This window comes from Sceloporus undulatus, chromosome 3, assembly GCF_019175285.1.
Source record: "Sceloporus undulatus isolate JIND9_A2432 ecotype Alabama chromosome 3, SceUnd_v1.1, whole genome shotgun sequence".
NCBI classification, from domain to species: Eukaryota; Metazoa; Chordata; class Lepidosauria; order Squamata; family Phrynosomatidae; genus Sceloporus; species Sceloporus undulatus.
The window spans coordinates 79674000-79693370 of NC_056524.1; the positions used below are offsets into that span (position 1 = coordinate 79674000).

The following is a 19371-nucleotide window of genomic DNA, read 5'->3' on the forward strand; positions in this document are numbered from 1 at the left end:
ACCGCCCTGATCTAAGGAAGGCGCGGTATATAAATAAAACTTTTATTATTTATTTATTATTTATTTTATTGCATTCATTTTGCCACTGATACTGCTGGCCAGGTGTAGCCCAGGTAGCTTCCAGCTAGAATCCAAGCTCAGCTGGCCTCTTTTCAAAACTAAAAAGTTTTGCAAATCAGCTTTGCAAATCAGCCAGCTAAACTTGGATTCTACGTCATGACCCAGGCTGTACCTGGCCAGTGGCATCAGCAGCAAAATGAATGCGATAAAATCCAGATGTATCCCTAATTTGAATTGATATCAGCAGCGATAAGTCCCAATTTTTAGCTGTGCACTAGTCTCCTGGATCTCCACAATCAGTCTGGATGCACTGGGAGGAAATGCTGAAGATTATACTGATGCAGAAAGAGAAAGAGGGTGTGGTAAAACAAGAAAACAAACAAGAAATCTGCAAATATGCTAACACCACCCACATAAATCCACATCCTGACAGAGATCCTCTAATTCTAACTTGAATCTACAGGCCCATATACACAGGCCATAATAAAGCTGTTTTGGGTCACTTTGGAGGTATGCTAAATGAAACACACATCTGAAGAGGCCAGAAGCTGCGCAAAGCTGTGCTCCAGTCTTTAGGACTGGAGCATGGTTTTGCCACGGTTTCCAGCCTCTTAGGATGCATGCATCATTTAAACACCATACCTCTAAAGTGACCTGAAGCAGCTTTGTTTTGGCCTGTCTGTATGGGCTCTACATTATTAAAATACTCCTCATTCTACTTCAATAGACTGTAATCCAACCACACACAATTCAGGGTAATTCATCTTGGGAGGAGGGGGGGTGGATTCAATAAACTCTGCAGAAAAAGGGATCACATTTTTTCCTGGAATATCCAGGAGCACCCATTACTGAATGTGTGGCTGTCCATCTGCTTCACATGGATTTGCTTGGATTCACATGGCTTGGACATTTTTGGCAGAGAGAGGGTGAATAGAATGCTTCTCGGAGCCCATTGGCTCAGCAAAAAGGTTTTGCTGGCCTCTCATTGGAGAGACCAGTTGTTTTAAACAAAATGGTGTGCTTTCACAGGCCATTAGACAGGGAGGGGGCAGGGCTAAGCCTATTTAAGGCTCTCCCGCCCTTGGCCTCCCTGTCAGTTTGAAAGAGCTTGCCCACCCTCCCACCTCAATGACAGTGTAAGGCACGTTACAGACTGCCCAAAAGGGCGGTCTGCTGCCGCCCTTGTTTGCTGTGCGAAGGAGTCATAGCAGACAAACCGCGTGGCTCTCCGCGCAGCAAAAAGAACCCACAAAAAGCGCCACAATGTTCAGATGCTAGGCATCCGTCATGTCAAAATGGTGGCGCCCATCTGTATAGGGCGCCGCCATTTTGATGCCCTCGTCACGTGCAAGGGGCAAGGAGTATCTAAAAGCGCCACCCCTCACACGTGACGACAGCACCTCTATGGGCTCGTCTGTAACACACCTAAGATTCATTCTGGTTGCTTCGGGGCTGGGTAGGAATTTTTGCCCTTGTTTTCCCAAGGGTTTTTTGCCTATCCTAAGCTGCTGGATGGGGAATTGGATGATTGGCTTAGGGTGTGGCCATAAATAGGCCTCATGCATAGGCGGTGGGAGGTAGTCGGTTCGGTGAGCACTTCGGCACCCTCCTAAAGGGTGAAGGTGGGTCTCTGGAATTGAGGTTTACGTCTTGAGACTAAACACTAAGGGAAAGAGACTTGCCTTGGGGCTGGCCTGAGATTCAAAACCTCACTTAAGTCTTGAGAGTTAAGTGGGGAAGTCTTGGGTTGGCCTTCTGGATGAGGGCCAGCCAGGGAGCAACCCAAAGTATGGATTGCCCTTGGGGTCAGGTGTTTTCACCCTTTTGGAAGCTGGGGAATTGGTCTTGGAGCAGACCATCTGCCAGCTGTTCCTGCACAAGGTTCTCCCCCCTGGTTTTGCAGTTCTCAAGAAATAAAGTTAAATAGGTTGAATTTTAATAAAGTTGCCCGTTTTATAACTCAGTTCTCTGTATCTGGTCTCGTTATTTAATGAGTTGGTCAGCAACACAAGTTTGCACAGGAATATAAAGACAATTAAGTTTTGATATGAATGTGTGAAAATTTGCAGCAATTTGCACAATACACTTACATGTAGACTAGTCCTTAGTGAAGTCTGGCAGAGGAGCTTGTTGAGGCCTAAACTTTTCCAGCAACTTGAGAGTTAAGGTTGCATTTTTATGTATCAGTAAGTTTAACTTAAATTGATTAAATAAATTACAAAAGTAGAGCTGCAAGATAAAGCTCCCAAACTAAAAGTGAACTGAGAAGATTATTGCTAATTTATGTCTTTTACTATGCACAAGGATAATTTTGTAATTTTGGTCATAATTAGTGTAGATGGAACAGAATATTTGTATTAAGATGCTTTTAAGTATTGAAAAACATTGCAACACACATTCCTTTTGAAATAAATAACTATTTTAGCATATTTAATCTACATTTTTATAATTGAGAGAACATATGGAATTGGGTAAACTGTGCTTAAGGGAGTACTAATTGGTGTGAATTGCCTTGTTTAGCTAAAACTGCTGCTCAGGATACCTATTATTATTATTATTATCCCAGCAACATTTTAATGTATAAATAAGTGATGAATGGGTTGTGTAAGATTTGGTTGCATGCCTACACACGCCCATATGCCAGGCTGTCTCAGGAGTAAAAAGAAAAAGAAAAAGAAAGAAAAGCCTCTTCTGTTTAGAAACAGTAATTTTTTTAAAAATAAATCCTGCTTATAGAGTATGTATTTTCTGTTGTGCATTCCTTCTGTTACTGAACCTTACTTGTACACCTAGCCCAGAAATTTCCTTCACAAAGCTGTATTATTTTGATCATTTATATTTTTAAAAAAATTATACTTATGCCTCTAAGCAAACACTAGAGTTATCCTAGGCTGGCAATTAGTCAGTAAAAAAAATGAAATGATCCTGGAATAAGAAAATGAACTGAGAACCATCCCCAACCAACTGTGCAACAGAGAATAGCCATCATCCTGAAATTATCCCAATCAAAACCTGAGCACACCCAGACTGTTAAAGTTGTCTTTGAAACTATTCGAGATCAAGGCAGTAATCCTACAACCCCAAGAATTCTAGGCAAAACTATCAAACCTTTCCTAAAAGCAAGGTGCTAGATTCAAAACATGTTCACCTTAACTGTACTTGTGCACACATACACAAGCCAATTTCTATATGTAACTTTATTGGGGGAAAAAGAAACTAAACATATCATAATGCATATATGAAACAAATACAAGGCAGAAGAAATAAGTAATCTAATTTAGCTGCTGTAGGTGAACTGTATACTTTACCTTTCAGGAGTAAGGCTTGGACTAACATGAGTCTTGGTGCCACAAGTTTGAGACAACCAGCATCACCAACACCCGTCATTCATTTTATAGGGAAACTGGTTATAATTAACCAATCAGGTCCCTTAAAAATCCAACTATCCAAGATTCAGGGCTCTAGTCCAAAACACACAGCAGAAATAATTTAGTTTGTAACCACTTTAACTGCCCTGACTCAGTGCTAGGGAATCCTGTTAATTGTAGTTTATTGTGGCCCCAGAACTCTCTGACAAAGCTAAATGTCTCACAAAATTACAGTTCTCAGAATTTTCTAGCATTGAGCAAGGGCAGTTAAAGCGGTCTCAAAATGGATGATTTCAGCAGTGTTTTTGGACCTCTGGGTAAAGTCTGGAATGGTCAGCCCCTTATTGTTTTTTTTTCCAGTTTCTATAATATGAAATTGTCAGCAGTGCTAGTGAGAAATTGGTTGGGTATTTCATTCTTCACAGATTATTATTTCCACCAGGTTTCAGGAAAGTTAGGTCTTCCACCACCACATATTCTCCCCTTTATGAATGAATGGTTATCTGTTCCAAGAGGGTATCATCCTAGAGGTCTGTAGTAGACCCTCAATGAAATGTCTCCCTCATTAATATTGAATTAAGTTTTCTCAACCAATTTGCAGTGCTCCAAGTCATGGACCAGGTGTACACACTTGGCTTTCATTTACTGATACATGTAGGAAGGCAGAAAAGCATGCATGAAACAGATATTACACATCACTGTAACAATTCCCTCAGCATCTCATGATAAGCAGTGACACACAACAGCTGCCTTTCACCATTTGAAATGTTCATGCAAAATGCTCACATTGACATTTTCTATTCATTTGATCCTGTTCATAAGTTCTCAGAGACCTATCATGTATATGTGTGTCAGCTGCTAGTATTAGGAACATAGTTATTTTATGTTCATAACTAGCTTTAGGATGAATTTCCTTTCAACCAGATTGTAATATGTTTATCAACCCGCTGTTAACCAGTTTGCTCACAATAATATAATTTGCCTGTTTTAATATTCACTGACATGTCAGCATCTCTGAAAGGTACTGGGCAAAGATGTTTCTTTGCTACCTTCCTCCAGATGCCAATATCTTAACCTTGGACTATACAGAAGGATGTAGATGACTGTAGCAGAAATAAGATGTTGAATGATGTGGCATGTTGGTGCTTTGCCAAATGATAGTAATATTAACTTCCACAAGTAGCTGTCTTATTCACCAGCTACATATTGTGGGTTAAAAATATGTGGTAGGTAAAGTTGATATATGCATGTCAAAGTATATTGGTAGAAATCAAGTTAACCAGGTAAGAATTAATGATTAATGAAAATCTCATAGCCATGTTCTGATACCTGGATTGATAAATTTGAAAAATAAAGCACAAAATTAAACATGAGAAGACATCATTTGGAGAAAGAAGGTATCTTTCACAGGGGAGAGCACATCAAAGACTGGCTTCTAAATCTGTTCCTTGCCATGTAAGTAGTTGTTGCCAGTAAACAGACATGATCCCATCTGTTCCTTAATAACAAATTTAGGTAGGAGCTTTCTCTTTCTTAAGATTCTGACACTTGCAGAGGAAAATGTGTTGCAAATCTGTGTGCTTCCCAAAAAAGCACTGCATTAATCTTGGCTGTTGGTAAGGAAACTAAAGCTGGAGTCTACAATTATGATGTAACAATGACTAGCTGGACCTAGTAAGTTTCAGCCATTGAACTTTAGAGGTGATTCTGGAGTCATTGTATCTTTGAATTCCTAATAGTAGCAACAGGCAGAAAAGCTTTGTAATTACCATCTAAAAATAGTAGTAAGGACCATTTGCCATAACTGGAACAGTTCAATGTGCTGGATTGACCAGTGTGGTTTGTATGCTGTGGTTTCAATGTGGTGTGGTGCACAATGCAAAATCATCTATCTTCTACACCAATAAAGAGATGGAAATGACTAATTCAACAGATGCATAGATGAAGCTTCAGATAGAGAAGTCTGAAAAGCTTTCTTTCCCTTGTATATAATCCCATTAGATTTTACTTTCTTGTTTAAGTAAGAAAGCCAATATTTAATAAATAATTAAGTTAGCTTTTTAAAGCAGAATATTAAGTTCTAAGATGAAGACCAAATAAGCTATACCTTCCTCTTCCTCTTAGAACACAGCCAGGATGAGGAATAGCAGCATAGGCTAAGGAAATAACAGGCTAGGAAACCTGAGAAGTTCTGTATCTCTGACTACTCATACTCAGACAGACCCAAACATCTTACATATAAGTATCTCTCTCATTTCCAACATAAAATACTTTATATTGAGTGATAAGAAGTCTATAGGAAGACAACACTGGCCTGAAACTCACAGGCAAAAACAAGCAATGTCTGGCCGCATCAGGGATGTGGTGTCCTGATGACACATGCCCCCAGATTGGCTGGAAGCTGCTCCAGGGCCAACTAAGGCAGCCTGAAGCCACTGGAAAAAGGAGCATGGAAAAAGTGCTCCTTGCCAGTGGCCCATATGGGACTGCAGTGGAGATCCACTTTCACAGCAAGCCATGCAGTCCTCACAGTCCCTGGCTGATCAGGGGTCAATCAGGTCCTCCAAGCTTCCCAGAGACTCTGAAGCACTGAGGCAATTTTTGCCTAGTGTCTCCAAGGCAAGTGTGGGAGGTGAGTTCCTATGGAAGTGAGTTGCTGTGTTCTTTATGAAACAGCTTTAGGATGCTCTATTGTCCAGTCACTACATTGCTGTAATCTGAAAGTTAAAGAGAAATTAATAGCAGTTTCAAAATCTGAAAAAAGGCTTGCAACTTTCTTGTCTGAGGAAATTAGACTTCTCTAGAGGTAAAAAGATTTTTAATGGCTTTGGGGACTGTGGAAGCAAATACTTGTAACTGTAAAAGGAAACCCAAATCTCATGTCATAACCTATTATTCAGATTTAATTCCCTGTACACTTATATAATTCTGGGTGACATTTTGTTAAGTAAAGAGAAAGTCTTTACACACAATAAAATTTTGACTATTTAGTTATGCAAGATTAAGGCACTGAAGATAGCCACGACATAATTATTAGACTGCATAAAATGAACATTCTTGTGAAGAAATATATAAAAAAATAAGACCCTCAGCTATTACCAAATATTTAAATCTTTTTAATAATTCAGTTCCTAAGATGTCAATTAACTTACCTTAATTAATTCTTGAACTAACAAGCTGAAATTCAGATTTTCAGATGTTTTAGATTAATATTTGGAGAGAAGTGAAAGTATGGGTAGTGATTATTATCCTACCACAACAGATCAGGTATATTGCTGACTTCCTACAAATGTAATAAACTATTTAATTTGCATAAATTTAGCAATATTCACCTGCTCTTTAGCTGATGAAAAATTCAAGAGAAAATAAAATAGCTGAGAATGTATTCTAATTTTAATGATTTTTAAAATAAGTATCAGGTCAGAGCCTTCTTTGCTACCTTGTAAGTGCTTTAATCTGCAACAGTACTACTCTGGAAACAACAATATTTATAACAGTGAAAGGCTGCTTAGAATAACAAATTGGCAATTAAAATTCTTAACAAAGATTAAGATAATGAGTGAATAAAGTTCAAGTTTTGAACAAATGTTGATTTGCCAAGATGTTGCCTTGTTAAGTACATATTTGTAGCTGCTTTCTTTTTCATCTCCAGACTGGGAGAATGGTCAGTAAAATGGCAAGCACATGTCCTTAGAAGTAATTGAGAAGTGGAGTACTTTATCATTTTCAGGCAAATTCCCCACTTTAATATACTCATAGGTTCTGGGCTGCTTACAGATGAAAGGAAATATATCTTAAAGCTAGAAGAATGTGGAAAAAGGCCATGAAAATATTGAAGAGCTGGAAGAATTCCCTTGTAAGGACAGATTGTCTAGAATTTGAGGAAACATCATTGAAGTGAATAAAATTACACATGTTTTGTACAAAATACAACAAAATACAAAATACACAAAACAGTGATGCATTTATAGTTATTTTATATTTCCCTTCTGTGCCCCCTTCCCCGGAACTATTTCCATCCTTATATTCCATCCAAAATTCCAATTCATCTTATGGAGGTAATTTTCCATCTTCTTTTAATAATAATAATAATAATAATAATAATAATAATAATAATAATAATAGGATTTATTTATATACCGCCCAATCACTGGGAATCTGAGCAGTTTACAACACAGGGGATAATAGACAGTTCCCTGCCCTCAGGCTTACAATCTAAAAGACACGACACAAAAGGAGAAGGGAATGGTGAGGGGGGGAGGGGATCAGGTCCAGCATTTTTCTCTCCCTCTGAGGCCTGGACCAAGGCAGATGGATGGAGGGAGGGCTCTTCTTCTTCAGGCTAGCCCTGGTGGAGCTAGCCTGCCTCTCTCTCCTTCAAGATGGAGGATGAAGGGAGGGCTTGTCTTCTTCCAGGCAGGCCTCTTGGAGCTAGCCTGCCTCTCTCTCCCTCAAGATGGTGGATGAAGGGAGGGCTTCTCAATACCTTCTCAATAAATTCTTTCCAAATCCCGTCAAAATCGTTTCTTTTCCATAGTCCTTTTTTTACTTTCCATTTACATGTCAGTTATCATTAATCACTAATTTCCATACCTCTTTATATCAATCCTCCACTTCTATATTTATTTTCATTTTCCAACACCTTGCTATAATTAATCTCACTGCTGTAAGTAAAGTTGTTACCAAATTTTTTTCTTCTTTTTTCTATTTCTCTAAGTTATATAATGATAACAAAACTATACTCGGTCTTCTATCCATTTTTATATTCATAACATTTTCTATTTCTAATATCTTTTCCCCCCCAAAATTTTGTACATATTTACATTGCCACCACATATGAATGTAGGCTTCTATCTAGATGGTAATAATAACTCTGGAGTGTTATTATTGGAAAGGACTGGACTTTTCTTGCTGTGGTCCCAATGGTGATCTGCCTCTTCTGCATCTGCTATTTATATTTTTAAAAACACATACATAGGTTTGGTTATTTTGTACTCAAGACATCATGTTGGAATATTGTTATGTATGCCACAGAAGCAGAAATTGATTTTACAGAATTAATTTTTTGGTATTTAAAAGGTATCCAAAGATCTGCCGGAGAAACGAAAAGAAATTGAACATATGCTAAATAATCTGAACCAGTTTGAACAACAGTTGGGTCAACTAAAATTGTGGCTTTCTCCCATCAAAGAACAATTGGAACTTTACAATCAAGTGGGACAACCAGGAGCATTTAACATAAAGGTAATGCTTTAATTGTAACTATATACAGTAAGCCCTTCTTATACACGGATTTTTTATACACAGATTCAAGTATACACAGTTTGAAAATGTTAAAAAAACTATAAATTTCAAATATCAAACCTTGATATTCCATTTTTTATAAGGGACAACATTTTGCTATGTCATTATATTTAATGGGACATGAGCATACACAGATCTTGTTATACACAGGGGATCTTGGAACCAAACATCAGCGTATAATAAGGGTCCACTGTATATATTTAAAAATACTATTTAATTGTAACTAAAGATGTGTTTAAATGGTTGTTTTGTCTTACTGTTGCATAGGGAAATAACTTTATTGTATTTCCACATAAGAAGAAGGTTTGTATGATCCATTCTAAAAATAATGAGCACAAAATAGGCTTCTAAACAACAACAACAAAATTGTAAAAGTGTAATCACTGGTAACCAGAGATTAATACTTGAGGCTTTCAAATGATATTGATTTGACTTTAAAAATACATAATGTAATTTCTCAATGCAAAGAAAGCCCAATCCTGAGTGTGTTTTATGTACTGACAACCAGATAAACAACAAATAATAAAAGTCTACTTACTAAACCACATAAAAATTGAGACGTATACAAACAAGCTTAATATTTTTTAGTATTATGAATCGCCAACTTCAGGATATTATTCCATAGGTCATTTTGGTTACTGATTTCTTTTGTGGATTTCCAAAATTCATTAGCTTTCTACCTTTATATTTCCGTGAATTTGTCAGGAAATTATTTTTTTTTAAAAATGGGTCCAAGGCTAAACATATTCAGTTCATTCCAGTATCTTGATTAAAAGATATTTAATTGAAAAGATTAGCACAAACCCCAGTCCATCTGCAGTGGGCTGAACAGAGACAATGGTTTCCTGGCACACTACAGACTAGCTAGCTCTCCACTATCAGGTGGGCTCTCTTGGCCAGTTCATCACATCTCCTTTCGAATTACTACACTACATTCCAATACTGCTATCACCATTCATATGCATATCTACTCACCTTGGCTTTAGGCAACATTTTTCCTTTGGTCACCTCATCTCCATACTCACAGTTTTTGAATTTTTATTGTTGTTCTTACACACAGCCTGCTTACATAGGTCTGTCCCTGGACCCTCCATTCCATGCATCTGAAGAAGTAGACTCAAGTCTGTGAAAGCTCATGCTGCCAATTTTTTTCTTTCCGTTAATCTCATACTGCCTTCTACAAGGCGGTATCCAGGCCGGCACAAAGCGCTGGCCTGGACATGTGCTAGGGTTGCCTCAGGGCATCCTTTACAACCGCAACCCTAACATGTAACCGTGGCATCAAAGTGGCATTGCTCTGTGTACATGGGTACCTCCATTTTGACGTGACGGCTGCGCCGCATCCAAACAGCGCGGTGCAGCTGTTACATGCTGGCGCCGCTGAGGTTTGGCTGCATTGTGTCCGCTCTCTCATGGGGTGCAGTATTGGTCTTGTGATGCAATAATCTTCGTGTTCCATTGGCTGTAGAAGGAGACAGGAACATCCTGCCTCACTCAAATCTTTTTAGGAAAGTAATTATTTGAAGCCTTAGGGAATAATGCATGAAAACAAACAAGCACACCTTTTTAACTTGGCAATTTCCTTTTCTCTAGGCTTACCCATGTGGTCTAGAAAATTTGTCTTTTATCTGCAGAATGTTTTTCTTTTTTCTTCTTTTTTCCTAGAACCTATAAATCAAAATGACTTTCACCCCTGCAGGGGTTCCCCGTGAAGTGGAATAACAATAATGGCATATAGCTACAAATGCTCACTAAAAATCATCTGAACCACCTTTATTCTCAGTTCTGTGTTGCAACAAGTATGATTACAGTTACCCAGCACTGAAAGGAATGTTTTGATCTCAGCAGGATGAACACTGGATGAAAGAAAAAATAATAAAGCTATAGGCATGTACACAATTAGTAGTTCACAGGGCAATTCTTATATTTCACAGATAATCGTAGGGTGGCAAAGATGACAGTATTGTTCTAAAACTGAAATCTATTTTCTTAAATATTGTTCTAACACTGAAATATATTCTTTCCCTTGCATTACAAAACCCTGAAAATGGCTACTGCTACCATTTTTGAACATCTGTATATCAACATATCTTAGTCACTATATCAGTATATATGTCAGAGTGGTACAGACAATTGTTAACTGAATTTCAAACATATCTTCCAGAAACAAAGCATTGTGAGTAGGAAGTATCCCTACCATACTGGAAAAAGCTTCTCAATTTTCTCTTAAGCATACTTAACTAAGAATGGTGGATTTCTATGCACCAGTCATAAAAAGTGGCTGACTTGTACTAGTGAAATGTAGGAGTGCTCCAAAAACAGTAATAATGGCCAAGAATAAAGAAAAAAAAGACAAATAGCTTTAACTAGCACCAAAGTGTATTATGAATTTCAACCCTCATACACTAGAATTTGGCATATTATAAATGTGTTGTTGCAGTCATGTTTTGTTTCCAAATTCAGATACGTAGACATAGAGTATCTATTTTCTTTGACATTGTTAGCTAAAGAATGTCAATGGTGTCCCCACATTTCAGCTATTTATTATGTTGGTACAATTTTTAAAAGTTGAGAAGTAGTAGATCAAAAACTGCTCTGACAAATATATAGATTTTTTTACTCTTTGATTGTGGGGAGAGGATTGCAACTAGTTACTCTATTGAGACTCCACCTACAAAAGAAAGTCCCATAACATTTTTCTGTGAACCATGATGATACAAGATGTGCAGGGACTATGTGCCTTCAATTAAAGGCACTTTCTGGAGAGGAAAGCATTTTTACTCTTTCTTTCTCTCCCTCTCATTCTATGTAGATAAGTATTGGAGGTTAGCAGTAAAACACTAAGGACTGCAAGACATATGTTGCCCACCCTGATATCTTTAAATATGGTCTTGCTATGTTCTATCATGTTGCGTATACTGGGTAGCAAATTTCTGGGTTGTTGATAGTGTCGCCCTATTCCTGCACTATAAAGAAAAGATGTGTCTTGTATATGCTAAAGAGTATTACACTGATTGAAGATTTTCATACCTGGCAGAATTGCTGATAAAACGTTGCTGGGCCATTCAGGAAGCACATGTGTCTGTAAGCCTGGCACACTTCCTGAACGTTCGTGAATCGTCTGCTCCCCCTAGTGTCCCTCTAGCGTTACTGAATCGTTCAAGGAGAGGGAATTTCCTCTGAATGGAAACTTTGCGTTCAGAGGAAATCCACTCTCCCTGAACTGTTCAGTAATGCTAGAGGGGAGCCAACAATTCACTGACGTTCAGGAAGCACACCAGGCTTACACACATGTATGCTTCCTGAATGCTCCAGCAACATTTTACCAGTGATTCTGCTAGGTATGAAAATTTTCATTGTGGCATCTACTCTGTAACTCTGCAAAAGCATTTTTCCAAGATTCAAATCCATGGAATCAATGGGTCATACATGTGCCTGAAACTAATTTACATGTGTATTAAAAGTACCTAGAAAATGAAGTAGGAGACTTAAGGGACCTGGTAATACTCACAGAAAAGAGTAATAATGGTAAAGATGGTAATGTAATGTAGCTAAAATAAAACCCTATTGGTAATATGACATAGCAGTTGATGTGATCATTATTATAAGCAAGTACATGTAAGAAACTTTGAGTATGTTAAGGAAATCTTGGCCATGCTACAGATAAGTTACCTTTGACATATGAAATTTATTTGTTACAGAGTGCAGTGGTTTGGGAGACCACAGTTTAAAATAAATTAAGCATATAATATTTTATACTCTCTATATCTCTATATTGATAGAACAGATCTCTTACTGACTATATATCTTATTGTGCCAACACTGATTTATTGTTTTCAGCATGTATGATTATTTTTGCTTCATAATAGTTTCTATAGCTCTGATTTGCAAGGATGAAGAAAAAATCCATTGATATGTTACACAGATGAGCATAAGGGAGCCATATATCATGTTATTATGTTAATCACTGTGCACACCCTATTTATCACTATACATTTAATTGATAACAGATTGCTTTTACATAAAGAGAAAAAAGTGCAAACTGAAAGAATATAAACAAAAAGAAATTATGAAGGAAAACTAATTAGATCACTTTCCTGAATTAGGCTGACCAACAGAAGAGACATTCATTTTCTTTTCTCAAAGGCAGATAAGTAGTAAACGTAAACAAGATTTTTCTTTACACAGTAATATACCTTTATAATGAATGTGACAGATTTGATAAAACAGGATGAAGCACTAGTTCGGTACCTCTTTAGTCTTATCTCAGTACAATAAATAATTTTTCAGTTCACTGCATCCTCATGAATCCAATTTTGATATGATTACTCAGACAATAGAAGGCAATCCTATCACTCAACAGAGTACTTGCTCTGCATTTATAAAGTTCTGGATTCAATACCTGTATCTCCATTTGGGTAAAAGGGCCTGTGCCTGAGACTAGAGAGCCACTGCTAGACAGAATAGAAAATGGCCTGACCTAATATGTCAGCTTCCTAACTGCCTTTGCAATTAATTAGGACATGTCGTTTTCAATGTAGAAAATACAACATAAACAATAAATATAAAGAGTAAGAATATACACAATAAAAGCACCATATAGCCCATTTATTCCTAATATTTTCTCTTCCTATGAAAAAGCTCTTAAAGCATGGCAGATGCAAAACCTTCATTTGCCGTTCTTCATAAACATTAAGTAATGCTTGACAGTTTCCTTACATTGTAAGGTCTTCCTCCTTCACTTGACAGGTAGATCTAATAGCTACAAAATCCACTGACCTACTTTAAGTGTTAATTTTTCTATTTTATTAAAGATGTCCTTGCTCACCAGGTTCTGATCCCTCCTCCTCACTACCATCTGCTTCTCTTCTTCATCACATTTTATAGTCACTGACATCAGATTGAAATGCTATTTTACATTTATTTCTAAATAGTTGCTCCTAGACTGGACTGTCTAAATATTTGTGGATTACAGCTCTCAGACATTGTGACTGATGGTCATACTGGCTGGAGCTTCTGGAATCTGAAGTCCAACAACATTTAGGGAGTCAAATGTGTGATCTACTGTTCTAGAGGAAAGAAGTGGAAATTTATATATTCTTTTTATAAGGTTATATAAGCCAGCATAGTGTAGGGAACCAGTGTGGTGTAGTCACTTGACGATGACTCTGGAAACTAGGGACTGAATCTCATCTTGGTCATGGAAACACATTGGATGACCATGTGGAAGTCACACTCTCTCAGCCTCAGAAGATGGCAATGGCAGAACCCCTCTGAAGAAAATTGCCAAGAAAAACCCAGGATAGAGCAATCTAGTTGATTGCTAAAACAATGTATAAATTTCCACTTTGTAACATTTCTTCATTTAACTAAATAAATTAGTAGAAGAGAGGATGCACATTAAACCCATTCCTTATTAATGTTACAGTGTGTCCATCCTAAATGCAGGGCTCTCAAAGCAGAACCTCTCTCCAGCAGATCTCATGAGAGAGGTCCTTTCTCTAGTCCATCCAAGGGGGATAACATTGTTCTGGCCACATAGATTTAGCTATTCTGCTCTTCATTGGCTTCTCCTCCCACCCAGCCTGTATTTCCCTCACAAGTGTGTGTTAGGGTCTCAGATGTCAGGCATCAACTGAGCAGGCCAAGTAGAAATTTTATTTTCCTGGCTAGTGATCTTTTTCATTCTTTGCAGCAACCAGTCATGCCCTGTGTCTTTGCAGCACTTGGCCTGAGTCTTAGATTTATTGCTATCTAATTGATTTGAATAAATATTTAGGTCATAACCTTCAAGGATGTGAAAGGCTTTGGAAATAACCCAAAACAAAATTAGTGTGGGACACCCTGGAGATAAGGACCCCAAAGAGTCCAGATCATCGAGGGGCTAGACATCAGCCTGGCTTGTGGATTCACTTTCAGCCCACACCTGAGTGTCAGGTGGGCCCACATGACCAGTACATGTTTCTGTGAGCTTAAGGAACTCGCAGACAGCTAGGTCTGGAATTATTGGGCCGCATGATAGTTGCCTAATATGGATCTTAACTAAAGCCACACTAGATTCATGTACTGTAATCAATAAATAGCCTGCTTTTGCTTGTACCAGTCTTGGAGTCTGTCTTTGCCATTCTTTTGCCTTCTTTTCCTCTCAGGCCCAAGTATTCTGAAATCTTACAGCAAGTATATGTGAATATTATGTTTATATTATTCTGAGTCTGTGCAATATTTTAATTTGGCATTAAAATATTTGAAAACTGACAATCTATCAAAAACTGTAGGGTCAGCATAATGTTAACAAGAAAGCTGTCAATTAACGTTTTAGTGCCATCTAGCACTGAAAAACCAATTTTCTTTTTTTTTTTCAAACAACTGAGAACAAAAGGCATCTTAAAGAAAATAATAAGGAACTCTACATCATAAAAAACTGCATCAAAATAATTTTATATAAAGATAATTGATTCTGAAATACATAGTCTTGTAACTTTCACCCATGCTCTTGTACATTTCCCCTTCAAAATAAAGGTCAATACAAGCAACAATAATGCCAAGTTATAGATTTTTTTAAAAAAATGTATTAATCTATTGAAGACTGTATAGTTTGGACTACAACACTGGATATATTTCCACCAATTTATTTACCTCCCTAATACTTGAAACACCCTGCCAAATACTGAGTCACATGCTAGTGTATGAGTATTGAAGTATATGAAGGAAAAAGGAAAAGTGGGAGAAAAAAAACCCAATAACTGGTTCTAAATGTACTGATCAACAGTAAGACTTATTACTTGGACTGAAGAAACTATACTATAATTTGAGAGTGAAAATTATAATGTACAGTGGTACCTCGGGATACGAAATACCCAGGTTACGAAATTTTCGGGATACGAAAAAATCCCATAGGGAATCATTGTTCCGGGTTACGAATGTTTTTTCGGGTTACGAAAAAACTTTTGGTGCTTTTTTCGGCTTTTTCGCACGGAATCGCGGCTTTTCCCCATTAGCGCCTATGGCAATTCGGCTTACGAAGGCTTTTCGGGTTACGAAAGCGGCCGCGGAACGAATTAATTTCGTAACCCGAGGCACCACTGTACTTGACAAAGCATAAAAAGAGAAATATTAGCAAAAGTAAGATTCAGGTCAGCTAAGATCATTTAATTTTTTTTCTTTAGAAATGGTGCACTTTAAAAAGAATGTCAGGCAAAAATTTAAGGGCAACTTTATATTGTCAACAGTACGCAGAAGAATGAAGTGGTCCTTTGTAAAGATTTAGAATGATATTGAACTAGACACAAAAAGAAGAATGCATTTTTCAGATCACCAACAACAAATTATTTACTTGAATTGGAAGACAGCAAACTTCTTGCTGTACAATTTTGTCCACTGTCAGACTTCTGCTTTACAATTTTGTCTGCTGTCAAACTAATGATGATTAACATTGGGGGGAAAAGATGGAGAGTCATAGGATAGGTGATGGCACAACAGAAAGGGAATATTTGAAAAAGCTACCAGGTTTGGCTCAAACTAAAAGGAAGAAAGAACAATATGGATAACAGTTCCAAGCAGCTGAAAAAGCACTGCATTCTATTGTTTTCCCCTTTAAAGCCCACAGACAAGTCTGATCTGCAAAACAATATAATTGTCATTCCTTTCCTTCAAACTAAATTAAAAAGCTCAGTGTGACTTCATTTGTTTTGTTTTAATATACTTATTAAAATTATTAAATTTAGGTATGAGATGCATCAACAAATGCTGAATGAAGAAATAAAAAGCACACAAATAATAAAAGAATTAACAAAACAGTAGTTGACAGCAGCTGTTACAAATATAACAAAGACATTAACCAGAGTTTTCCATTATGTAACATTTTTTAAGACAAAGATGTTGCCAAAACCAGCTCATCAGGTCTTTTTATAGGAAACTGTGTCAAAGAAGAAATACATACATGTCATCACTTGCTTGTTGTTGCTAACTGTTCTTGAATTGACCTTGACTCGTGGTAACCTTGTGGATGAGACATCTCCAACACCCTCAGTCCTCCACTGCTCTGCTTAGAGCAAGCCATTATATTTCCCATTACCATGTATGAATGTGAGAAGTGGGCAGTGAAAAAAGCAGATAAAGAAAATCAACTCATTTGAGATGTCGTTCAGGAGAAGAATGCTGAGGATACTGTGCTTTAACATATCAAGCTGGAAACCTTCCTAGAAGCCAAAATAATCAAACTGAGGCTGCTTTGGCCACATCATGAGAAGGCACCACTGATTAGAAAAGGCAATAATGCTAGGAAAGAAGTAGGTAGTAGAAAAAGAGGAAGACCACCCACCAGATGGATGAACTCAATCACCTAGAGAGGGGCTTTAAAAGGCCGTCTGTTCCGGCCTTGGGATGAAAATGCTCTTTTTTCATAACAAGTGCATTAATAGATGTAAATCAATTTAACAGAAGTCTAAATTGTTTCCATTAAGATGGCACTTGTGAATTAAAAATAAATAAATACCTAATTCCCTTTGAAAATGCTTCAGCAAAGCAATGTAATGACTCTCTCTGGTCCAGTAACCTCTGCCAGTTGTTGCAAGGTCAGCTGATGCATTTTAAATGTTTGTTATTTCTCTATGTATTTTATTTTGACCATATTCTATAACAGTGGTTCACTGAGACCTTCATGGATGATTGCCTATATCGCCATTTATTTTACTACTCTTATACCATGATACCTTTATTTTATTTTTTTAAATGATCTCTCTCCCTTATTGCTGATTTGCTGAACAATTCCCATTACTACTCCAAAGAGGAAACTAATCTACAGGGTATATACAGCTTCCCAGGGAGCCTTCAGACTTAGTGTTTTTATTGCTTATAGTGGAGTTAATCTACACTGTGTATTTTTATTTTTTAGGAAATTGAAACAGCCGTGAAAGCCAAACAGCCAGATGTGGAAGGGATTTTGTCTAAAGGGCGTCATTTATACAAGGAAAAACCAGCCACTCAACCAGTAACGGTAATGAAGCAACCTTAGTAATATCCATTACTGCATAATGGGTTATGCTTCCCCTGTTGTACACTTGTCCTTGATGTGATCTATTTGAAATCCATGAAAGAATTTGGAATCTTTCTGAGATACTACTCAGCTGAAACTATTTCTACATAATTTATTCATCTGACTTTGAGGTTCTTCCACCTCATCAAAATGTTCATTTCAAAAAGAGCTATACTTCAGCTATCTGACCACAGAGGACATGAAATGTGTTTTGAATATTGTGTCAGGTGAAGTGCAGGGAGCTGGACCAAGTTCCACACCCTTTTTCTTTCCCTATGTTTAATTCCTCCCAACAACAGATTGAATAGCATAGACTGCCCTGTCCTAAATTTGCTTCTGGGTAAGTTGAAGAAAAGGCCTTGGTGCATGGGACAATTGGACTTGACAGGAAATGTTGCCAGTGAAAATGATTCTTTTTTCTGCCAATTTGTGGGTCATTATTGTACTTGACCAGTTGGTAAAATATTCTGAATTATCTTGTTAAATGATTATAACAATCTTAGGCCCATTACAGACGGCCCTTAAAGTGCACGCTCCGCGCGTGCTAGGATTAGAAAGGGGCGTCCTTTCCAGATACCCCCAACCCTAGCAAGCGCGGAGCACACACAAAATGGCAGCGGCCGTTCCACACGGCCGACGCCATTACGATGTCACGACCGTGCTGCCTCTATACAGGGCGGCGCGGATGTGACATCGTCACACCGTGCCAGGGCGAATAGTGCGCCCCTTCCCAAAACGGAGCTCCTTTTCCGTTTGCGTTGCTGGGCGCAGCCTTCAGATGGCTGCGCCCAGCAACGCAGAGGAGAAAGGGGCCAAGCAACCCCTTTCTCCTCCTCCCCGCCTCCGTGGGGTGTCCTTGGGGCTTGAAGCCCCAAGGACACCCCTTTCCAGGCTGCAGGGAAGGGGCCTTTTGCCGCTTCCCCGCAGCCTGGAAAGCAGCGGATCGGGGCCTCAGCGGCTGTCGCTCTGGCCACTGAGGCCCCGATCCAGCGGGGAAAGGGGCGGGTGCAGACCGCCGCTTTTCGGCGGTCTGTAACCCGCCTTACCAATTTCCTGCTTCTCTACGTTTCTCATCTGATATAATTTATCAGTTTATAGAATGGTTAAATGCAAACCATGGTACTTCTGTACTTTGCAAATAATCGTCTGTGTTCACTCATGGTTAACCTTCTCCCCCCCCTCAGATATTGTGTGAGTCAATTTCTTAGAAGATAGGCCTCCAGAATCAAACAGTCTCATCTTTTGCATAAGTATATTTTTCAAAATATTTGAAGCAAGCCAGTCAGCCATGAGCTCCAACATGCCAGCTGAGCTAGTCAAATTTTGGAGGACTAGAATCTGAAAATGCAAACTGATGTACAAATAATTTTCATATGTTCTTGATCTGGTGTTTAAAATGTAGCTCTTTACAATGTAATATTGCTACATATGCAGTACAGTCCTATGCATGTTTACCCAGAGGTAAGGTAAGACACATTTTATTAAATAACCCTAATGTACTTTAACAAGGACCTATTGAAAACAATGAGACTTCTTTCAAAGGAGACACATGCAAGTGTGTGCTGTAAATGTATCAATGGCGGGTTACAGACGGGCAAAAAGGGA

General features: G+C 38.1%; 1 protein-coding gene across 14 annotated transcripts in view; it reads left to right on the forward strand.

Moving 5' to 3' along the window:
- DMD (dystrophin) overlaps window positions 1–19371 on the forward strand; it is a 1477396-nt gene that overhangs the window by 1015883 nt on the left and 442142 nt on the right. For all 14 annotated transcript variants that reach the window (XM_042458881.1, XM_042458877.1, XM_042458883.1 and 11 more), the window contains 2 exons: window positions 8508–8672; window positions 17626–17727. In XM_042458881.1, the coding sequence (XP_042314815.1) occupies window positions 8508–8672; window positions 17626–17727 (267 nt within the window). The remainder of the gene's footprint in view (window positions 1–8507; window positions 8673–17625; window positions 17728–19371) is intronic.